The 21458-nt window shown below is 40.2% G+C and overlaps 1 protein-coding gene across 8 annotated transcripts in view; it reads left to right on the plus strand.

Moving 5' to 3' along the window:
- Nucleotides 1-3890: 3890 nt before the first annotated feature.
- Nucleotides 3891-21458, plus strand: part of Dap160 (dynamin associated protein 160) — a 196896-nt gene continuing 179328 nt past the window's right edge. For 6 of the 8 annotated variants that reach the window (XM_067154598.2, XM_067154602.2, XM_067154603.2 and 3 more), the window contains exons 1-7: nucleotides 4115-4224; nucleotides 8650-8692; nucleotides 8780-8933; nucleotides 12602-12747; nucleotides 14365-14811; nucleotides 14895-14952; nucleotides 17559-17732. In XM_067154598.2, the coding sequence (XP_067010699.2) occupies nucleotides 8677-8692; nucleotides 8780-8933; nucleotides 12602-12747; nucleotides 14365-14811; nucleotides 14895-14952; nucleotides 17559-17732 (995 nt within the window). In that variant the 5' untranslated portion in view covers nucleotides 4115-4224; nucleotides 8650-8676. Of the gene's footprint in view, nucleotides 3973-4114; nucleotides 4225-4357; nucleotides 4378-8649; nucleotides 8693-8779; nucleotides 8934-12601; nucleotides 12748-14364; nucleotides 14812-14894; nucleotides 14953-17558; nucleotides 17733-21458 lie in introns of those variants that run through there. The other 2 variants (XM_067154599.2, XM_067154600.2) reach the window with 2 other exon arrangements.

Here is a 21458-nt window from a genome sequence, read left to right on the forward strand (position 1 = left end):
GTTTTCGCGTTCTACCGGATGAGTTGGCCGTGCGGTCAGGGGCGCGCAGCTGTGACCTTGCATCCGGGAGATAGTGGGTTCGAACCCCACTGTCGGCAGACCTGAAGATGGTTTTCTGTGGTTTCCTATTTTCACACCAGGCAAATGCTGGGGGTGTGCCTCAATTAAGGCCACGGCCGCTTCCTTCCCGCTCTAAGCCCATTCCTATCCCATCGTCGCCATAAGACCTGTCGGTGTCGGTGCGACGTAAAGCAAAATTCTAAAAAACAAAGCAAAAACGCGTTCTATGATCTGTTAGGTCATCGGCCCAGAGGCTGGTTGGATCCTCAAATAGCACCACGAAAGACTTAGGGAAACCGCTAAAACCAATGGCAGAGCCCAAATGAGGAGTACTAGGCAAGATGAGGAGTAAGGTCGTTTGCCATTGCTTTCCTCACTGGACCAGAAGGTGCTACTGCAACACGACCTCTCCCATTTTCCCGCTGATTAGTGTTAAGAATCCCTGTGCTGGCTAGACCTAGAGTTTACAGTGCACTATGACTTCTGGTATGGGCTAGAACAATTTTATTACTATCGGGCGAGTTGGCCGTGCGGTCAGGGGCGCGCAGCCGTGAGCTTGCATCCGGGAGATAGTGGGTTCGAATCCCACTGTCGGCAGCCCTAAAGACGGTTTTCCGTGGTTTCCCATTTTCACACCAGGCAAATCCTGGAGCTGTGCCTTAATTAAGGTCACGGCCGTTTCCTTCCTACTCCTAGCCCTTTCCTATCCCACCGTCGCCATAAGACCTATCTGTGTCGGTGCAACGTAAAACCGCTAGAAAAAAAAGAAAGAAAAAACAAAAAAAACCCAATTTACTTTCACAGTCTTATCCTTGGCTTTGACAACATGAAAGTGAATGAGCTATGAGTAACGCCATTCCTTATGCAGCTATACTGAAATTCAAGTTAAGAGCTTAGGAAAAGTATCCTTCCGCACGTGAGCACGTCCCCTGTTCCCCCTTCCCGTCTCGTCACGGTTCTCCATCTCCGCCACAACCAGCTTATCATTAACGCCGTGCGTCCATCTGACAAGTACAGTACTTCATTCTGAAATAGTGAAGCATCAAACGAAATCACTGCCTTTCACATAGCTGTACTTTGATTACGTACCATACCTATTTATTCCTCCATTGACCATATAAAACCTACAGATTACTGACGAATTCCGAGGCAAGAGAAGCAAGAATTATTTTTGTTTCATAATGCGATTTGTGTGAGGCACATGGAGACTTAAAACATACGTATACGATTCCGCTCTCTTGCAACGACTGTCAGTGGCAGTTTCTCATAGTTAAAAAAGCTGAAAAACCCACCGGTGAGTGGGATTGCAAAATACAATGCTTCCAGGAATGTTGTAAATATTGTAGTCTCGTCATTCGGAAGGTAAAAACGAACTCATGATCCTCTCATGACAACATTTCTGTAGGTAGAGTGCGGTTGCGAATATAAAGTAAAGTACACATTATTATTATTATTATTATTATTATTGTTATTATTATCGAATCCGCCAAAGATCCTATTCCCATAGCGTGTTAAGGCCCTTCCTGTTTTATTTACGGCGAGTGCTGAGCTGACACATCGTTCTTTCCCTGGAGACTTGGATTTTCCATTCCAAGCGAGCTGCGTAAACACTGTACACAGAAACGCCGATCAGCTGCGCGGACTTTTTAACGTCTTCCACAGTCCACAGTGGATTCTAATCTCGTAGGCTACTGTAAACGTTGGTTTAGATTTTCTACTTTATTTTCCTTTACTTTTGTTAGCTTTAAAGTATTTCACAGGAAACTCAAGCGTTACAGCATCACACACGTCTTGCTCACAGCTGGCAGCCATTATGAATACTGAACAGTGAACACGCTGTTGCAGCCAGTATTGCCAACAGTTTTCTTGGATCCATCTTCAACGTCCCACCTATTATGCGAACTTATCAACAGTGGAATGAACTCGAACAAACTTACTAAGTACACAGTGCAATAAGATATCAATATCATATTAAATTATTATTATTTTGCTACATACACCACTGAGAACAATAACTATTCACAGCCATCTACGTATGAAATATAAGAGTTGGTAACGAACCCGAATAACATACAACCTGTGATATATTTTCCATATTTATACAGGGCAAAAATTTTAATTCATCAAGTCAGTTCACCAGAATATCTAACCAAACTGAAGGAAACTCCTGACTTCAGGAACAAGTAACAAACCTAGGGAACTATTTGGCGCTGCGGAAGCCTTTTCAACGACCAGAAGTCTGACTAACATCAAAGGGACCGCTAAGGTCTTAAGTTGACTCTCAGTATAGTCCCTGCCTGTTATGAATGGTGTATGTTGCTCTTTTCAGGAGGCTTGGCAGAGTGCTATGTAATAGCAACTTCCGTCTGTGAGGAAAGCAATGAGAAATCCCAAGGCCATCTATGACAGCTAATGGTAGAGCTGTTGAGGATCCAGCCAGTCTTCGGGCTGACGACTGAACACACATAGTGTTGAGAGAGGATCTTCCTCTAAAAACAACAATCACACCTTCCTCAACCTACAAACATACGTACAAGACACAAGCAAAAAGGAAGGCAATCTTGAAGTTTTATGTGGCTATTAATGTCGTGCCTTGAGACCTCCAATTTCATATGGAATTCAAACCACACACAAGGATAATTTTCATTTCAAAAATTCCACATGGATTGGCTGGGATCTGAACGGCGGTTGTCTTGATGAGAAACCGCCGACTGTGCTATTTGATTCACAGTCTCTAAGTCATAAGCCTCACGACCTACGATTTTACTCGAGATCTCAAACTACGTAGCAGTAATTTTACTTTTCGAAAATCTTACTTGCATGACCTAACATTGAAACCAAGGTTAGAGAAGTTAGAATCGAAATCACTCGGCTAAAACACCTGAGACATCACCACCCACCAGCAGTGTCCTGCATGGACGGTATCAAACTTAACAGGGGGAGGGGGGTGAAAATGTCTAGGCACACATTGAAATACTACCGGCAATAAAACAATACAATTATTTTAATATTTTCGCTTACTAATGATAAATACTAACTCAGAGTTGCCACACTGGTTATTTTCCAACTAAATCTTGTGGACAATTTAAACGTCGAGTTAGATTAGAGGAATTACTGGATTTTGACTGAAATACAGTAGTTCTATCCGGGAAGGAATTTTATGTGGTATACTATAGCAGCTCCTTTGGGAGTCTGTCCACGCCCCCTTCGAGCGATCTGCTAGCCATGTGCTCGATAGCGCTAACACATTGTCCTCAATAAGTTTCGTTCCGAAACAGCGCTGATGCAATTGTGTTTACGTCCAAGTAGGCCGCAAATGGAAATAGCTAACCATCTTATCAGTATGTTTACGATATACAATTTTTTCGATATGTCAGTATTATGTGGCGAGATTCCTTTCAGCGCCGACAGTTCTCGCGTTTTAAACCAGCACCCCTTTAAGATCAATACTAACCCGCATGACGCATCGTAGATTCACATGCAGTATCCCCACCGGATTCAAAATAGCCTCTTTTCCTGTCGACCGCTAAGTTGAAAATAGTGTATTTTGAGCGGTGCACTTAAAGTACATTAGATGTGGGGTAAATATTTGAGATACGTTATTACGAATTTAAGGTTACGTAGCGGAAGGCTTATAACAGAACATTTAAAGCATTTCCATTTTAGAGCACACTAAAATTCATAACTAATAATGTCTTGTGACAGTTCAGGCTTAGATAGAAAATACAATTGATAGACTTACGTGCTTCCACAGTAGCTGGCAGCCAGTCGCTCTCTCGTATTCGGCTCCGACTCCGGCTCCGGCCCAGTCTCCCAGACGCATGCGTGATGCACAGTAATGTAAAGGCTCGTTGATTCCCTGCGGAAATGCCGACTAAAGGATCCTTATGAAATGATAATGAAAACTGGAGAGTAAGTCGGCATGTTTAATTTCGAAACAGTTATATTAAATACATTTGTGATATATATAATTTCTTTCCTAAGTCAACGCTTCGTTTTCTTCCGCTGATAGTATTCAAGAAAGTAGTAGCTAATTGTCTTACTTCTCAGTTGTTATCGATCACTTGTGACGTATGTCATGGGTTTTGTGCAGATATGTGTCAAATGATATGACTTCGTTATGTATTTAATTCTGCTATTGCTCAAGCTGTTGTGAACTTATAGGTAAGGTAGTCATGTCATTTCTGACTTGATATATGTACAGAGCGGTCTCTCAGGTCAGTTAAAATCCGCCCCCTTTCCAGGAAGTGTTAGTCTGAGGAAGGGTTCGGCGTATCGGTGTCGTGATATCTTTTGATGGTGCGGCACTTTGATAAGGTATTCGATTAATTCCACACGTTTTATCACTATTGATTTTGATTATGCATGACTGTCCTGCTAGCTGCGAGCATGAGATAGATTTAGAGACAAGGATTGTACCTTTGGGGAAGGGGTGTGTACCTCACTTTTGTCCAGGATCTTCATTAGAGTGAAGTTATAAGATTATTGACTTACCTTCGCACTTAAGTATATGCTGATTCAGACTTTCCAACGAGTTTAATTCATTTCTTAACTTCATACATCGGTAGTGTTTTTTTCCTCCCTTAACCTGCATCTATTAGATGCTCTTTTTCTTTACGATTTCCGGTGGTCTTTATATTTCTGAACGTTTTTGTGAGTCGTCCTGACATTTTCAGAAGTTCACTTCCCTTAGAATACAGCACCGTTATTATCCCTTCCCTGTCAAATCCAATATGGGTTCCTAACCCACTTTCAAGCAGTGTGCCTTGTATGAAACCAACTGGACAAAAGCTTTCAGAGAGAGTAGAATAGCCAGCAGAAAATCAGGTATGTAGTTCTTTTCCAGTTAAAAAAAATCGAATACATGTACACCTACTCCCTTGCCTCCCATATACACACCTTTTCTCTCTTCATTTAACCATAGGGTTTTGATGGTAGGCCAATCTCAGTGCCGCAAGCTAAATCTAAACGACTTCCACGTACAGGTACTAATCTGAGGCTTCATATCTACAACTTTCCTGCCTGACTGCAGTTACCTGAGAGTCTCACAGCTTTCACAAATTGATAATCAAAGTGTGACCTCATTCGATCAGGTATTCTAGTCTGATCCTGATTTTATGAGAATAGGACATGCAGAGAGTTCTATACTTTTCTCAGGTATGTAGCTGTCTTTCATGTTGCACGTTTATGCTTGAAAGGATTAGATACCACAATACTTTTGAAAAAATGGGTCAGTACCCTCACTGTTAAACCTTTAAATCTAAACAGTAAGTAGTCAGATAATTCTTAGAATTCCCTTTTGTCTTTTTAAACCCCCTTTTTTCCTTTTTTTCCAAGTTTAGCAGTTAGAGACTTATTGGCAAGTAAGTAAACCTGGGGAGGACAGTTTAATCAGAAAGTGATGGAACCACGTGACGGAAGAATATTCTAGATGTGGTGCTCGTAAAACCAGATGAACTCTACATAGAAACTGAAGTTACAGATAGCTTAAGTGATCTCAAAGCTGTTTTTGTTTTAGTTAAAAATAAATGTAATAGAAAGGAATGTTGTAAAAGTAGGATATTAGGCAGTACCAGTGAAGAGTGTAGCTGTGAAGCTGGAAAGCTGTAAGGTAATTGACAGGTTTGCAGCTAACAGGTGGAGATTTCCACTTCTGCATCCAACATTCTTAGGAGATTGCCATAATTGCAAGTGAAATAACAGAAAATCATAATCAAATAAGAGTTCAGTGTATATTAACTGTATTTAATCACATAAACAGAACATCTAAACCATCAAATCATCTGTTTCTTCAAAAACTTCCTCATCTTCAATGACTTCTTCCTCATTCTCTTGTGACATCTTTCCCCACTGTTTCCAGAAAAGTTATGTAAAACTGGAGGCTGTCAGAAACTTTTTCTACTGATTGTTATAATGTTTAGTCAACAGTTTGTTGATGTCTTGCAGTTTCAAAGCATTCATGTTAACACCTCTTTCAGTTATAGTTGGATTATTCATTCTTATATTTTTGTCAGTTTTACGAACACTTTTAGCTACCCCTTATGTCAGTTCGATAACGAGGCTCTTACAATTAATCAACTTTGGTCTACCGAGCTCGAAGCTGCAGTCGCTCAAGTGCGGCCAGTATCCAGTATTAGGGAGATAGTGGGTTCGAACCCCACTGTCGGCAGCCCTGAATATGTTTTTCTGTGGTTTCCCATTTTCACACCATGCAAATGCTGGGGATGTACCTTAATTAAGGCCACGGTCGCTTCCTTCCCACTCCTATCCCTTTCCTATCCCATCGTCGCAATAAGAGCTATCTGTGTCGGTGCGATGTAAAGCAACTTGTAAAAAAGCTTCTATTATCTTTCTTTCTGAACTAGTTATCATCCATGTTTTACTTCCATACAATGCCACACTCCAGATGAAAGTGTTCAAAAACATTTTTCTAATTTGTATATCGAAGTTCGAAGTGAGCAAATTTTTTTTTTTTCTTTCTTAAGACAGGCCTTCCTTGCTTGTGCTAGTCTGTATTTTATATCCTTACTTCTGCCATCGTTAGCTATTTTACTACCCAACTAACAATATTCATCTGCTTCCTCTAAGACTTCATTTCCTGATCTAATATTTCTTGCATCGTCTGACTTTGTTCGACTACACTCCATTATTTTTGATTTGGACTTTTACTCCTTCCCCAACACGCTGTCCATACCATTCATCAGTTTCTCCAGATCTTCTGCAGTCTCAGATAAAATAACAATATCATTGACCAATCTCAGGGTTTTGATTTCCTCTCCTTGGATTACGATTCCCTTTCCAAATTCCTCTTTGAATTTCATACATACTACATACATACATACATACATACATACATACATACATACATACATACATACATACATACATACATACATATCTTTATTTCCCAACCATAGTACGTACCATCGGTTTATTAATAATAAAGAAAATAAGCCACTATCCCCTCCTAAATCTAATTTACTATCTACTACATCTTCTCAGTAGCATCCCACACATGCGCGAATAGCCAACACACATGCAAGATGCTACCACAACTACAAACTACACTAATCACATAACTAGCTTATCCTACTAGCTAAGACTAATTTAAAATAGTTGGCTGGTTGCGGCATCTGGCCTGATAAGGAAACTGGCTTCTATTTGAAGCCTGTACTACCTGTTCTATAAAGACGGTATTATGATGGTCAAACGTCATTAGGCCCTACTTCATTTTTTTTTCCAAAAGAAATCTGGAGACTTACAGCTTGTTACTTCTTGTAATCTTTCAACCAGGAGGCTGGGGATTTTGAGGTCATGTGCCATTAGGACTATATTATCTGCAAAAGCAAGACAGTCGAAACACACTCCTTTGGATCCTGTGCCCAGCCTAATACCATTATTGGGTAACCTATTTCTCCACTCATGGATGACCTTTCCAAGAACACAGTTGAACCGAATGGGTGAGAGCCCATTGCCTTGCCAGACACCAGTCTTAACCTCGAATTTCACTTGTGAATAAGTGTTGGTCTGAATTTGTTTGATAATGGAATGAGCCGTCTTGAATAAAAGAGAGTCATGACAGGTGGTTTGGTGTGAAGAGATCTCATTTTGATGACACTCTGTAATGAAAAAATTCTGTTAACCGCAGGAGTGTATCTTGTGGAAGAGGGTTTGAAATGCTTTTTATAGGATTTTATAGGCAATTATATGAAGAGGTATGCCTCTGTTATTCACATCTGGTTTATATATATCAGAGCCTATTGCCACTCCTTATGAATAGTTTTCTGATTCCCATGTATCATGAAAGAGTTATTCCATTTTGGCAGCACGATTAGGACCAGACACCAGGCAAGTTGGCCGTGCAGTGATGGGCGTGGAGCTGTGAGCTTGCATGCGGAAGATAGTGGGGTTCAAACCCCACTGTCGGCAACCCCGAAGATGGTTTTCTGTGGTTTCCCAATTTCACACCAGGCAAATGTTGGGGATGTACCTTAATTAGGGCCACGGCTGCTTCCTTCCCACTCTTAGCAGCCCTTTCCTATCCCATCGCCACCGTAAGACCTATCTGTGTGTGTGCGATGTGAAGTAAATTGTAAACAAAAAACAAAAAGGACCAGCATTTTCAGAAATTCAGCAACTGTGGAATCCTTGCCTGATGTCTTGTTGTTGGGGAGAGATGCAGTCATTTGGGAGATTTCTTTTCAGTCAGGAGGAAGACAATCAGTTGAAATGAAGGATGGACCAGAAATTGTGATATTTGGTGCTGGAGGCACTTTGGGATTTCTCATGATTTCTTCCTCCAGTGTTCAATGCATTCATGTCCCCTCTTGTTTCCTCCAGCCAATTTATTCTCCTGTTTTGGGAATTTATTACATTGAATAATCTTCTTGCGAGCCCATTAGTATCCATCCTAAAAATGTGTCCAAAAATTTCAAACGCCTCCTCCATACAGTATTGATGAAAATACCTGTATGACTATAGAGGTTTGCAATTCACCTTTTGATCCAAATCCCATTTTCTTGTGTGGGACCGAAACTTTTCCTAAGAATTTTACGTTTCTGTCTTTCAGTATCTGCTCTTTCTTTCCAGGTGGAGTTATTAGACTATTAAACGGTCATGGCAGCACCCGGAGGTGAGTGCCTGTTCTTTTTGATGGATTTGGAATCATTTATCTGCTACTGACCTTTCTCTTATGCTATATGTTTGTGTATGATTCCAGCTGTCGATCCGTGGATCATTCAGCCTCGAGAAAGGGCTCGGTATGAAGAACAATTCCGTTCTTTACAGCCCATCAATGGCATCGTCACTGGAGATCAGGCCAAGGGATTCTTACTTCAGTCTCAGCTGCCACCTGCTGTCCTTGGCCAGATATGGTAATATTCTACCCTATAAACATATTCTTCATAATTCAAAATACCATAAAACATGGTACAATTATAAATTTTAAGGAAAAATAATAAAAAAAAATTGTGTCGAGTAATAGGGCAGTCTTACCCGTGGTGTAGGAGTAGTATGCTTGCCTCTTACCCGGAGGCCCCGTGTTTGATTCCTGACCAAGGAATTTTATCTGGATTTGAGAACTGGTTTGGGGTCTGCTCAGCCTTCGTGATTATAATTGAGAAACTATCTGACGATGAAATAGCAACCCCAGTCTAGAAAGCCAAGAATAACGGCCAAGAGGATTCGTCGTGCTGACCACACATCACCTCGTAATCTGCCGGCCTTTGGGCTGAGCAGCGGTTCCTTGGTAGGTCATGGCCCTTCAGGGCTGTTGCGCCATGGGGTTTGATTTTTAGTTTTAATAGGATATTCTTAGAATAGTAATTGAGGAATTCTAGATATAAGAAAAGTTTGAAATGTATCATGCTTAGTTACTACTAGCCTTTGAACCCATCATTGATGGGTTAGTTTTTATACAGTTACAGCAATAATGCCAGCTAGCAGAGATGAGTGGAAGCTGAAAAGAGAGAGCACATCTCTATATCATCTGTATATTAACAGGGACATGATCTATCTGTGTCGGTGCGACGTAAAGCCCCTAGCAAATAAAAATAAATAAACAGGGACATGTTTCGCTCGACTTCCGAGCATCCTCAGCCTTTATAATTTTTCTCAAGGTTAAGACATAACATTATTAACTTTACGTATAACTAATTTGTACTTAATTATAATCTTAATATTAAGTAGTAAAATACATTAACAGAAAGGCATTTGCGAACACAATGAACAGATTAACATTTAAAATAATTGTTAAAATTGGAATAGATATTAATTCTGTTAATACCGATGTCCAAAACATGGTAAATCCCAAAGACAGTGAAAAGATTTGGCTAAAATTCTCTTCATTTTTATTAACTCAGTAGTTAATGAGCTATTGTATGGTGCTGCTTTCAATTTGAGTCATAAACCTTGTTAAAATTCAATAGTATCTAAGGCTTAAAAGTCTTAATGTACGTGTTGAAATAGTGAGAAATGTTCTATGTCTCGTATTAATTTGATGCTTGCTGCAATAATTTATTATGAATGGCTAGGTACATCTTGTTGGTATTTTCCCGAACTAGTCTTGAATTGATGAGTTGACATGTTGCTTGGAAGTTGTTTTCTTTTTAGGAGCTTGGTCAAAAGGGACTTCAAATCTGAGAAACTGGATGTTGATGTATTATCCTTTATGACAACCTTTATGTGTTGGTGCCCTTTGACTGCTGCTATGATGCCTTGGGGTGCTTGTTGCAGCACAGTGACTTTAGGGCATCCGAGGTCGAGGGTGTCTTTTCATTTCCACCTCCCTTCATGACTTAATTTTCTTGAGGATATTATTTTGTTCGTGTTTTTCTTCTTGTTTTCATGGTTGCCTTTATTGTCTTCCTGATCAATGTGAGCTGGTGATCGCAGGGTTTTTGTACCTTATTAATCACAACAACAATGATCATAAACATGATTTAACTTGTTACCATGATGATTAAACAATGTTTCTGTCAGCGATGTTCGGTGTTGGTGGATTGTTCTCTAAAAATCTAAATTCTTAAGTATCTCTATTATAGACAATGCAGTAATAAATAATAATAATAATAATAATAATAATAATAATAATAATAATAATAATAATAATAATAATAATAATAATCATATGGCCTCAGCCACCGGGTGCAGACATTTCAGTTTGACGCCATCTGGCTGTCTGCTCGTCAATTTTGACGTTCCGTTTTACTCTAGGCCCACTAGATGGCAGACCAAGTAAACCGAAACTCTCTTGGGCGTCTATGGCTGAGATTTAATGAATTTTGTCGGGTAAACACCAAATGTGTCACCAGAGATCTTTTACATGCTGACATCGTACGACATGGAGTGTCGAATGGACTTTTTTCCGCCCTTCAAAAATCCGACTACCTCTGTCGGGTTTGAACCCTCTATCTTCTGATTCGGAGGCCAACACTCTACCACTGATCCACAGAGGCAGCAGTAAAAAGATGCGAGACATACGGGTTACACGATTGGAAATTTCTATAATTTCTGTTACATACAAGGTGATCGGAAACAACGCGAACCAGGTAAATAAGCGTTGGAGAGTTGGTGATACGGATAAATATTTTTAAAAAAATTGATATCGTGCCGTTGTCATTTTATCAGCTGCTGAAGTTAGCCTATCAGATCGCTTTGTGGGCGATTTCAAACGGTCTTTGCAAGGCGGTGTTGCTAAATCTGCTACGCCCGCCTCTAGACGGTGCACGAGAACTTTAAGTTTGATGATGATTTTAATGAATTGTTAAGCGATTTTGAAAGTGAGAGTGATACAGAGAGTGCTGAAAATATTGTATGTGAGAAAGAAACAGAGCCTTCTTATAAACAAAAGAAGAAAAATGCGGTGAGTTCAAAAGCTATTTCATCACTATTTTTGTGGCGGACTGACTTATCTCCAGCAGACTTTCAGTTAACTGTGACAGACTCTGGGAGCCAAGTAGGGTTTGATGACAAGCCCAAAATCATTGATTTTTTAAAAACTTTTGTGCCAGTGAGGTTGGTGCAAATGGTTGTTGATGAAACAAATCTGTATCACAAACATCTGCTGGAAAACATTGAGCTGTCACCACATTCCAGGTTTAGAAAGTGTTTTAAAATATCAAAATATGTACTTGTAAGGAGTTACATGTATTAGTTGTCTATGGATTTTAGGAAATAATTGTATCTTGGACTCTTTACTTTGTATAAAGATGATGAATGCATGGGCACAAAAAATATAATTTTGTTTTCTCTCAAAACTAATTTTGAGCATAAGTGTAGGATTTTCCATTTGCATTTAGATTTATAAAGAACTGACATTTATAAACATTTAAAGCTAATCAGTTAAAAATTAAAGCTTCTACAATTTTTTTTTTTTTCATACGAATGAAAAAACTCAGCACTGAGGTACCAAACAGTTAACTAGTAACTCAGCGCTTAAAAGGTTAAGACCAGTTGAGAGTACCAGTCGAAGAAAAAACTTCGCCAGGGGAGGTATTTGAACACAAACCTCCGAGCTGACAGGACCTCTTCATAACAAGTATGCTACGGTGACACCAACTGAAACCCATGGTGCTTTTGTGTCTGATGCTGATTTATCGAGATGGCTCCCAAGCCAGTCTTATGCCATGTGTAGATAACAACACCACCTTACAAAGCCCATTTGAATTTGTGCGCAAAGTGATCTGACTGGTTAACTTCAGCAGCTGATGATAATGGTATAAATGAATGAATTATGGTATTTTTTCAAATTATTTATCAGTGTGACCAGCCCTCTAACACTCATGTACCCAGGTCTCGTTGTTGCCGACCACCCTGTATAGGTTGTAAGTGGAAAAAATATTTCCGGGGATGTTTGGAAGTTCATGATAAAGTTGCAATAATAGCAAATATCTTGTTTGTTATTATTTGTAAGTTAAAACATGAAAGATCGGAAATTAGCTTTTGCACAGCATTTTTAATGTACAATTTTTTGATACAATTATGATTGAAGTTACTGCCAGTTTACAAGAGAAGATGTCTAATAATGTTTGTTGTCGGTCAGGGGACTGGCGGACACTGATGCTGATGGCAAGATGAACATCAATGAATTCAGCATCGCCTGCAAGTTGATCAATTTGAAGTTAAGGGGGTTTGAAATTCCAAAAGTCCTTCCATCAAGCCTTCTTCAACAAACTCCTCTTCCAGGAGGTAAGACATTTGATCCGGGGATGTTAGAAATGCAGTTAGATAAAGCAGTAAGTTAGTACAATATCTGAAATAAAGTTTAGTTCTCAAGTATTAGTTGAAATCTAGAACTTTTATACTATATTAAGTTTTTCTGTCTTTCTTTCCTAATTTGAAAAATCAATATTTACTAGGCAGATATTTATTTTCAATTTTAGTTTTAAATTTTAATGTAAGCTATGGTAAAAGAAAAAAACAAAAAACAAGAAAGTGCAGTGAATACTGATTTGTAATTTGTCTCCTGTACTGCAAAGATTATTTAATTTTATTTAATATATTTTTATTAGCATTTTTTCACTTCCTTTAGAATTTCTTGGTGTTATTGTCATGTAGTTATACTTTCAAGACAGTACAATGTAGTAGTTTTTTCTGATATTTTTTCTTAAATGCTGCTGTTTTCTTGTAGTTTTTCAGTTTTATAGTATTAACCGTTTCCTGCCCTAGTGCCCAATAGTGCCCGACTCTTCACTTTGCCTTTCAGCCCTTAGCGCCCAAAAGCGCCTGGCTGCATTATCTGCACACGTCTCCGATCTATGTGATAGTTTTGTGATTTTTCTGTAGTAAAGTGTTTATAAGCATTTATGAACACTAAGTACAATCTACAAGGCTTAGGAGATAAAAGAAGAGCGATAATCTGTCTTGACGTTGCCTAGGCAACGGTCTTGAACTTCCACGTGCGTGGGTCAGCTGTTTCATTCATAAACATGGCGGGATTGACTACTGCGGATATTGAAACTAAGCTGAATATAGGCGGAAAAAATGACACAGAATCGTTGAGTAGGGGTGGAAGTGAATTTTTAGCGAGTAAATAACATATCAACAAATATAATTTTAGTAATAACAGTGATATAATTGAAAACAGATATCAAGAAATCGGACCTGAGGGCGATGCGGCCGCAGTTCAGGTAACACAAACATTTCGTTTCGTTACTCCAAATGACTATATTGAACCTGTCCATAATTTCAGAAGGGTATTATGAGAAATAGATTATTTTTGTTAAATATGTTAGGAGGAGACAATCTATTCAGTGACGTAACCAATTGCATATATATCAATGCAGCATTCAAACAGGTGCATTCCAGTAAAATAGATACAGAATGGGAAGACACTTGTTCAAAGGAAACAAAAGCTGATATACATAGGCACCATTCCGCTTCCAGAATCACGTGATTATTGGTTTAGAGGGATTCAGTTAATGTGACAAATACAGCCTATCTCTGTGTAGAGTAACACAAACAGGGGGTGGAGGTTTGAACCAAAAACATTATTACTTTGAATAGAGAAATGGTTGCGATGGTATGTTTTCTAATATTATTGACAATGTGAATACATTGTGATCAGTAGTTTTTATAATATTTAACTTTTTCTGAAATGGTGTGCTCTGCTTCAATGTTCCCTAAATAATAGGTTGAAACCTGGGGATAAGCAGAGTGATAATGTGGGTAGGAAAGGGTTAATATATAAAAATATGTTTGTGGTTAAGTATAAGAGAGGGCCAGGAGCCCTAAGTTTGTCATGGACAATAAAGGCTTTATCGAATCCCATCTGCTTGCGCTGTACAATTGTGAATTCTTTTGCAGTTGCTCCGCTGATTAACACGAACTTGTTGCAAAATGCAGCGCCACCAATCGCAGCAGCAGTTCCTACACCACTAGTAGGACTGGGTGCCGTGCGGCCCATGACTCCCCCACTCATGGCCGCCGTACAGCAGCCGCCACTCCGAGGTGCTATCCCTCCCATGGGTATGGTACCGTCCATGCCAGCCGTTTCTCTTGGCATGCGGCCTCCTACTGGGATGATGGCTCCATCAGTTCCCATTGCCCCTGTCGTATCGGCACCTACCATTCCTCTTGCCTCTGTTTCTTCAACGATGCCTGTTGTTCCACCGACAGTTCCCGTAGCTCCTGTCGTGTCTTCAACTATGCCTATTGTCCCTGGTGCTGTTCCCATAGCTCCAGTTGTACCAATGGCTGTGACATCCCAAGCAGGTGTTGCTGCAGTCGCAGCACCTCCAAGACCTCCACCAGGTATGTATCAGATAATCTGCTCCCAATTTAACATGCACTTCTTCAACCAATTTAGTTTCTTACAGTAAATTTTATGTTTCCAGTTGGCAGTACACCTCCAGCAGTGCCAGCCATGGAGAGGGTATCATCTCTGGATTCTCCGTGAGTAATAGTCATCTGTGTAGGTTTAAGTACAATGGGGAACCCAAAAATAACCAAGCGTAATTCGCTGCATATGCCGTTCTTGTAGTTCGGGCTTCTCCCTCTACGTAGGTGTTAAAGTAATCCCTACTGAGTCAGTATGCCAAGTAGCATGGCTTGAGATGGTTGCAGCGAGCCTCTGCAACAGTATACTTGCAATATGTTTTTTGACTGCTTCGTTTTTTGTTATTTTGTGAAATGGGTGATATTCAAGAACAGCATGAGGCATTAAAATTTTGTTTTCTTCTTGGTAAAAGTGCTTTGGATGCGATTGATATGTTATCTACAGCTTATAAAGAACACTCCTTGAAAAGTAGTCAAATGTTTGAGTGATGTTCACGATTGAAACACGGTTGCATTTCGATCGAAGACATTCAAAACCCAGACCGGCCTTCCATGTCTAGAACTGATGAAAACATGGGGAAAATTCACGCTCTTGTGTATGAGGATAAAAGGTGTACTGTTGATAAAACATGCTGAACTGTCTGTTCTTTCGTGGAGGTCACATCACATTGCACTGTAGCTAAAGATTTGTAGACGAGATTAATCACTGCAAAATTCATCTCCCTGCTTGTTGTCTCCTGATCAGAAGGCGGCTCGTGTCGCTGCTTGCTGTGACTTGTTGTACCATTTCGAAGTGGACGAGAACTTTTTTGACAAAATCTTCACCGAATGTTGAACCGTGGTGTTACGGGTACGACCCCAAGACAAAGCATCAGTGTTTGCAATGGACGGCACCCAACTCTCCTTGCCCGAAAAAGGCCCGACAAGTCAAATCAGCCTTGAAGACAATGTTGATCTATTTTTTTTCAACGTTCATGGCATTGTTCTCTCAGAGTACATCCTTGACCATCAAACAGTGAACCAAGTCTTCTGTCAGTGTGTTTTGAGGCTGTTGTCTGAGGCTGTTCGATTGAAACTGCCTGATTTGTGGCAGAGTGGCGACTGGTTTTTTCACCATAACACAGCCATTTCTGTGTGTGATTTCTTGGTGAAAAACTGCATGACACCGTTTTCTCACCTACCCTACTCACCAGATCGCACCTTCTGATTTCTTTTTGTTTCACCGGATGAAAAGGGAGCTGAAAGGGGAACATTTTGCAGACATTCTGGAGGTGGAAAGAGATTTGATGAAGGTGGGGGTGCAAAGCATGCCAAAGGACGAGTACAGTGCACAGTGGAAAAAACATTTGAACAAATGTATTAGTGTTAATGGAGAGTACTTCGAAGATGACCAATGTTTGTAACTTAAAAAAGAAAAACTTCTGTATTAAAAAAATGTTGTCTGGTTATTTTTGGGCCCTCCCTCGTATTTGCATAGTAACTTCACAGTTAAAAGAACAGTGCAATTTTTAAAATGCGGATGATGTTTAGTAAGAATATTTGGGTTTCTGATTCATGTCCCTGTCCTTATTTCTGCCATTTTGCCAAATAAAAGCAGTGTTCATTTACTTCTCGTTGGACTTAGTTTTTCCTGTCTAACTTCATTCAGTTTTATTTCATTACACTTGTTTTTCATTATAGATTTACTGAGTAAGTTGGCTGCATGATTTAAATCATGTACCTTTGAGTGTGCATTCAGGAGGTGGTGGTTTCCTACACCAATATCAGCAACCTTGAATATAGTTCTCCATTGTTTCCCATTTTCTCACCAGGCAAATGCTGGAGCTGTACCTTAACACCACGGTCGCTTCCCTTCCAGTCCTAGCCCTGTCCTATCCTGAAATCACCATAAGACGTATCAGAGTTGTTGCAATGTAAAACAAACAGTACATGAAAAGAAAACCAATTGTTTACTCCTTCTCTTGGACAGCTTCCATACCATTCTGAACATTCAAAGAAGGGCTGACGAACTGCAACTCCGCTTCGCTTGTTTCTGGATAATTGCTTCTTTTTTGTATGCATCGATTCTTATCAGTGGGTTTATGCTAAAACAGTCGTGGTTCATTTCTTTGGAAGCATAGCAAAGTCTTCACGAAACATTAAGTTTCCCTGCAGTTTGTTGCTCTCACACAGCATCAACCCTAAGGAAAATAGTCTTTACAAGATTGAGCTGTCCCATGTCTATAGAAACACTCTCCCAAATAAGCGTCAATGCCATTGTGACAAGATCATGAAGGCAGTGAAATGAGGCATGACTTTGTAGATCCATTTGTTGAGAAGCCTAAGAACCGTATGAACAGGCATTACCAGAACAGCGTGGCACTGCGCTGTTCCCGGAACTGTTCCAGGTGACCAAGTTAGGTATAAATGTCAGTCGTGAGATTCTTCTGGATGCACCTCTGAAGAGGTTGAAGGTCCAGGTCTCGCATCTGTATAGAAAGATGGAGAACACCAAAGATTTAACCAGATGTGTCTTTGTAGCTCTTGTTATTGATAAGTTCTGCCAGATCTTGGTGAGTTTAACTACAATTTTGTAAATATTTTATATCAGTGTAAGAATGGATACTAATACACACACATAGTTTTCTCGATAAATATTTGACTGCTGAGGGTTAAATTGAAGACAGAATTGTATTGATATTAATCTTATAAGTTGTTTTTAATGTGTCTTGAATTATTTTCAGGTTGTCTATGGGCTCCCCTTTACAAGAGTGGGCTGTTCCATATCAATCTAAGCTCAAGTATACCCAGCTGTTCAACACGACGGATCGTGCTCGATCAGGATTCCTGTCGGGACCGCAGGCTCGTAACATAATGGTCCAGACCCAGCTTGCCCAGCCCATCCTTGCTCAGATATGGTATGCTGTGATGTATTTTCTAGTAGAATTACTTGTGCTGATGTAGAGGTTTCAATGTTTCAAATAAGTATTTGGAATTGAAAATGGATTTCTTTATTAAAACAGTGGTGCCTAAACTTTGGCCGGATATGTAATTCAGGTGCAAACTGGCTTCCTAGTCATTTCTTGATGGGATATGCCACAGAGTAAAACATCAGGAGTAGCTGTTGCAGAATATTGATAATATAGCGTACTCACCAAAGAAGATAATATTTTTCAAAGCACCATATGTACACAGTTAAAACATACACCATTTATCTGTAAAGGTTATTGAGAACTGGAGTGTGTATTATATTCACTTGCAGACTTCAACAAATTCTCATTACACGCTGTACTGTGCTAAATCTGACAAGAAGCCACCGATCAAAACTGCAGTTGTGGGTTTGTGTCTTGTCTTTTGTGCTCTTTTCAACAACTGTATATCACTTTTGTTTTTTAAACAATTATTATTATTAATACAAATGATTATATTTTAAAATTACGTATGCTTATAACATAATAGTTGTTATTTTTACTTCATTCTTAGTTTTTACGTTGGCCTATACAACTTGCATCAATCATAGCTTGTTTAAATAAACCAAAATAGCTTCCAAACATCATTCTCATCATGAATTCCTTCCAGTGAGCTGGGTAGGATGTTTAAGAATGATGCGCCTCCATTTATTACGGTCCTGGTATGCTTCTTTTCTTTCTAGGGCATCCCGTATTTCTTATCTGATCTAACCACCCTTTTCTAGGGCATCCAGTTGGTCTTTGTCCCGGAACCTTTTCAAAACACGTACTTGGTGTTCCGAGTCTCCTGCATCTGCTTAACGTGTCCTAGCCTCTTCAGCCTTGCAACACTCAGCCTTTCTTCCATGGTCAGGCTGACCTGCAGGTCTATTCGTATCTGATCGTTCCTAATTCTGTCCTTCCTTGTTTTCTGTACAGCCGATCCAAGGAACTTAATTTCAACAGCTTGCAGTTTACTTACTTCTCTTTTATGTACGTTGCAACTCTCCAGACTATATGCCATGATGGGCAGGAGATAAAACTTAAACAGGGTCTGTTTAGCCCTCTGAGGAACTCCCTTGTCCCATACTATGTTCCATACTTGATGGAAGAATTTGGATCCTTTTTGCACCCTGTTCAACACTTCGTTCTTTGCACTTCCGTCATTTGATATTGTACTTCCCAGATATTTAAAGTTATTCACACCTTCAGTCTTCACTGATAAAAAAATGGGATGGAATTCATCATTGTCAGTAAGTGTTACAAGTTTACAAGTTGGCTATTTTGTGTCTGTTTATGTTTATTAGTGACAAAATGGACATGAAGAAGAAGAAGAGAAAATTCTATGATGGTTCTTTCAAATGTTAAGTGATACTTCATGCTGAAAAATATGGTGTGTTTTAGAACAGGTGCGTTTTAGAACAGGTGCCTATTATATTTTCTAGAATTTTTTAAAATTTGAGGCTTAAAAAATGGGGTAGTATTATAATAAATTGCATATTATATTCAGTTAAATATGGTATACAGCAGGGGTTTCCAATTTGTAAGGGCTCGAGGGCCACATTGGAAACCTTCTTCACGATCACGGGCCACACTTTAATAATACACCAGTGTTGGTAAAATTCTGCAAATAGCACAGAGGTACCAGAATGAAATAATGTACTTAGTTCAATTTAAATTAAGGTTTGATAATTTTAATTATTTAAAACACTATTTTAAAATTGCATAAAAGAGTGAAATTTGTATTTTAATTTTTTAAAATAATCTATTCAGGACAAGTTAATACTTAAAAAGAGATTATTAAAGAATGAATTTAGTTCTGACTTGGGTCTATAAGGGGTATAAAAATTGATACATTTTTGAACGAGGTATGAAATATATTTTGTAGATTTTCTTCACATTTCTTAAAACACTCTCGTGGTTCGAATGTTGCCTGCCATTTGGAAACCCATGGTATACAGTATAAATCTCATGACTAGAGGAGTTGCAGAATCTTTCCAGACATTCTGAAACACTAATAAGAGAGTCGATAATAGAGAAACTTGAGAGAAGGGGAAAGCAGATTTGAGTGGTTACTTGACATTGATTTGGCATTTACATACCCATTAACTGGTGCCGGCGGTCTATAGTACACAGACTGAGCAAATGTCATGGGATAGAGGAGCACTGATGCGCAGGTGTGTTGTCTGCGCACCACACGCCCCCTGTGCCAGCGGCAGTTGTATAGGAGACCTTGTGAGCAGTGGCTGTGCATGTGACAGGTGTAACATAGAATATCATTGTGAGCTGACACCGTTCGAACGGGGTATGGTGGTCGGTGCCCGATAGATGGGAAATGCAATTTCAGAAGTGGTGCGGGAATTCGGCTTCACACGATCAACCGTATCCAGGGTGTATCGTGAATGGTTGAATGCGGGGTGTCACCGTCCACAACAGACAAACGACCAGCCATCCAGCCACCCTCAATGACCGTGACCGGCAACATCTGAGACAGATTGTCAGTAGTGACAGACGGGCAACCGTGCAACAAATCATGGCTCAGTTCAACACAGGCCATGCTAGACACGTCTCCCAGTCTCCGCAGGAACATGGGTTCTATGGGGTATGGGAGCCGGCGCCGCATACGTGTGCCACTGTTAACCTAACGTCATCGGGCACGACGACACGCATTTGTCGCCAGTCAGCAGGGATGAACACTGGAACAACGGCGTAACATGATATGGTCGGACGAATCACGATTTCAACTTCACCATGTCGATGGGAGGCACTGTGTATGCCGCAGACCACATGAAGCGATGGATCCCGCCTGCCTCGAAGGTGTGGTCCAGGGCGCTGGTGTCTCTGTTATGGTCTGGGGTGCATTTTCCTGGTATGGAATGGGCCCCCTAGTTGTTCTGGAAGAGACTTTGAATGGTACGTGGTATGTTGAGCTGCTCGGAGACCATCTCCACCCATTTTTGGCCTTCCAGCGCCCGTACGGTTCTGCGGTGTTTCAAGATGATAACGCGCCGCCACATCGCTCCCACGTCGCCCGGGAATGGTTCCAGGAACATGCAGCGGAGGTCCAATGACTTTACACGTGATAAAATTCATTTTTGGTCCAACGACTGCCATGGCCACCCAGGAGCCCCGATATGAACCTTATCGAGCATATCTGGGATGTCCTGGAATGCAGGCTCCGTGCCATGGATCCTGCACCCACGAACAGACCAGCATTGGCGGCCGCTCTGCAAACGATTTGGTGTCAGCTGCGTTCAGAGGACTACACAGGGACTTGTCGACTCACTTCCATGGCGTCTCACTGCAGTTCGCAGGGCCAGAGGAGGCCCCATAAGCCATTAGGTGACTATCCCATGACATTTGCTATGTTAGTGTGTTACTTATGCGAAATACGATAGCACTCGGGTGAAGTGGTTATAGTCTTCACTCATCACTGTTTGTAGACGATGTACATATCTGGAGTCAGAAGTGAACTATTGTGACATTTCACTAACTTTACAGGAAAGCGGAAAGGAGCTGCTGAGGCGCATATTTTACTACCTTTAAGGCAGTACTGACCATGGTAAAGTATCATAAGAACCAATACGATAAAGAGTGCAGCGGACGCCATAAGGTTGAACTGTTGTATGTTCATTTTCTATGACGACATCAGTCAAGCAATGGACGAAAGACAAGCGATTATACTCACATTCCTTG

Source organism: Anabrus simplex, chromosome 10 (genome assembly GCF_040414725.1).
Source record: "Anabrus simplex isolate iqAnaSimp1 chromosome 10, ASM4041472v1, whole genome shotgun sequence".
In the NCBI taxonomy this organism is placed as follows: domain Eukaryota; kingdom Metazoa; phylum Arthropoda; class Insecta; order Orthoptera; family Tettigoniidae; genus Anabrus; species Anabrus simplex.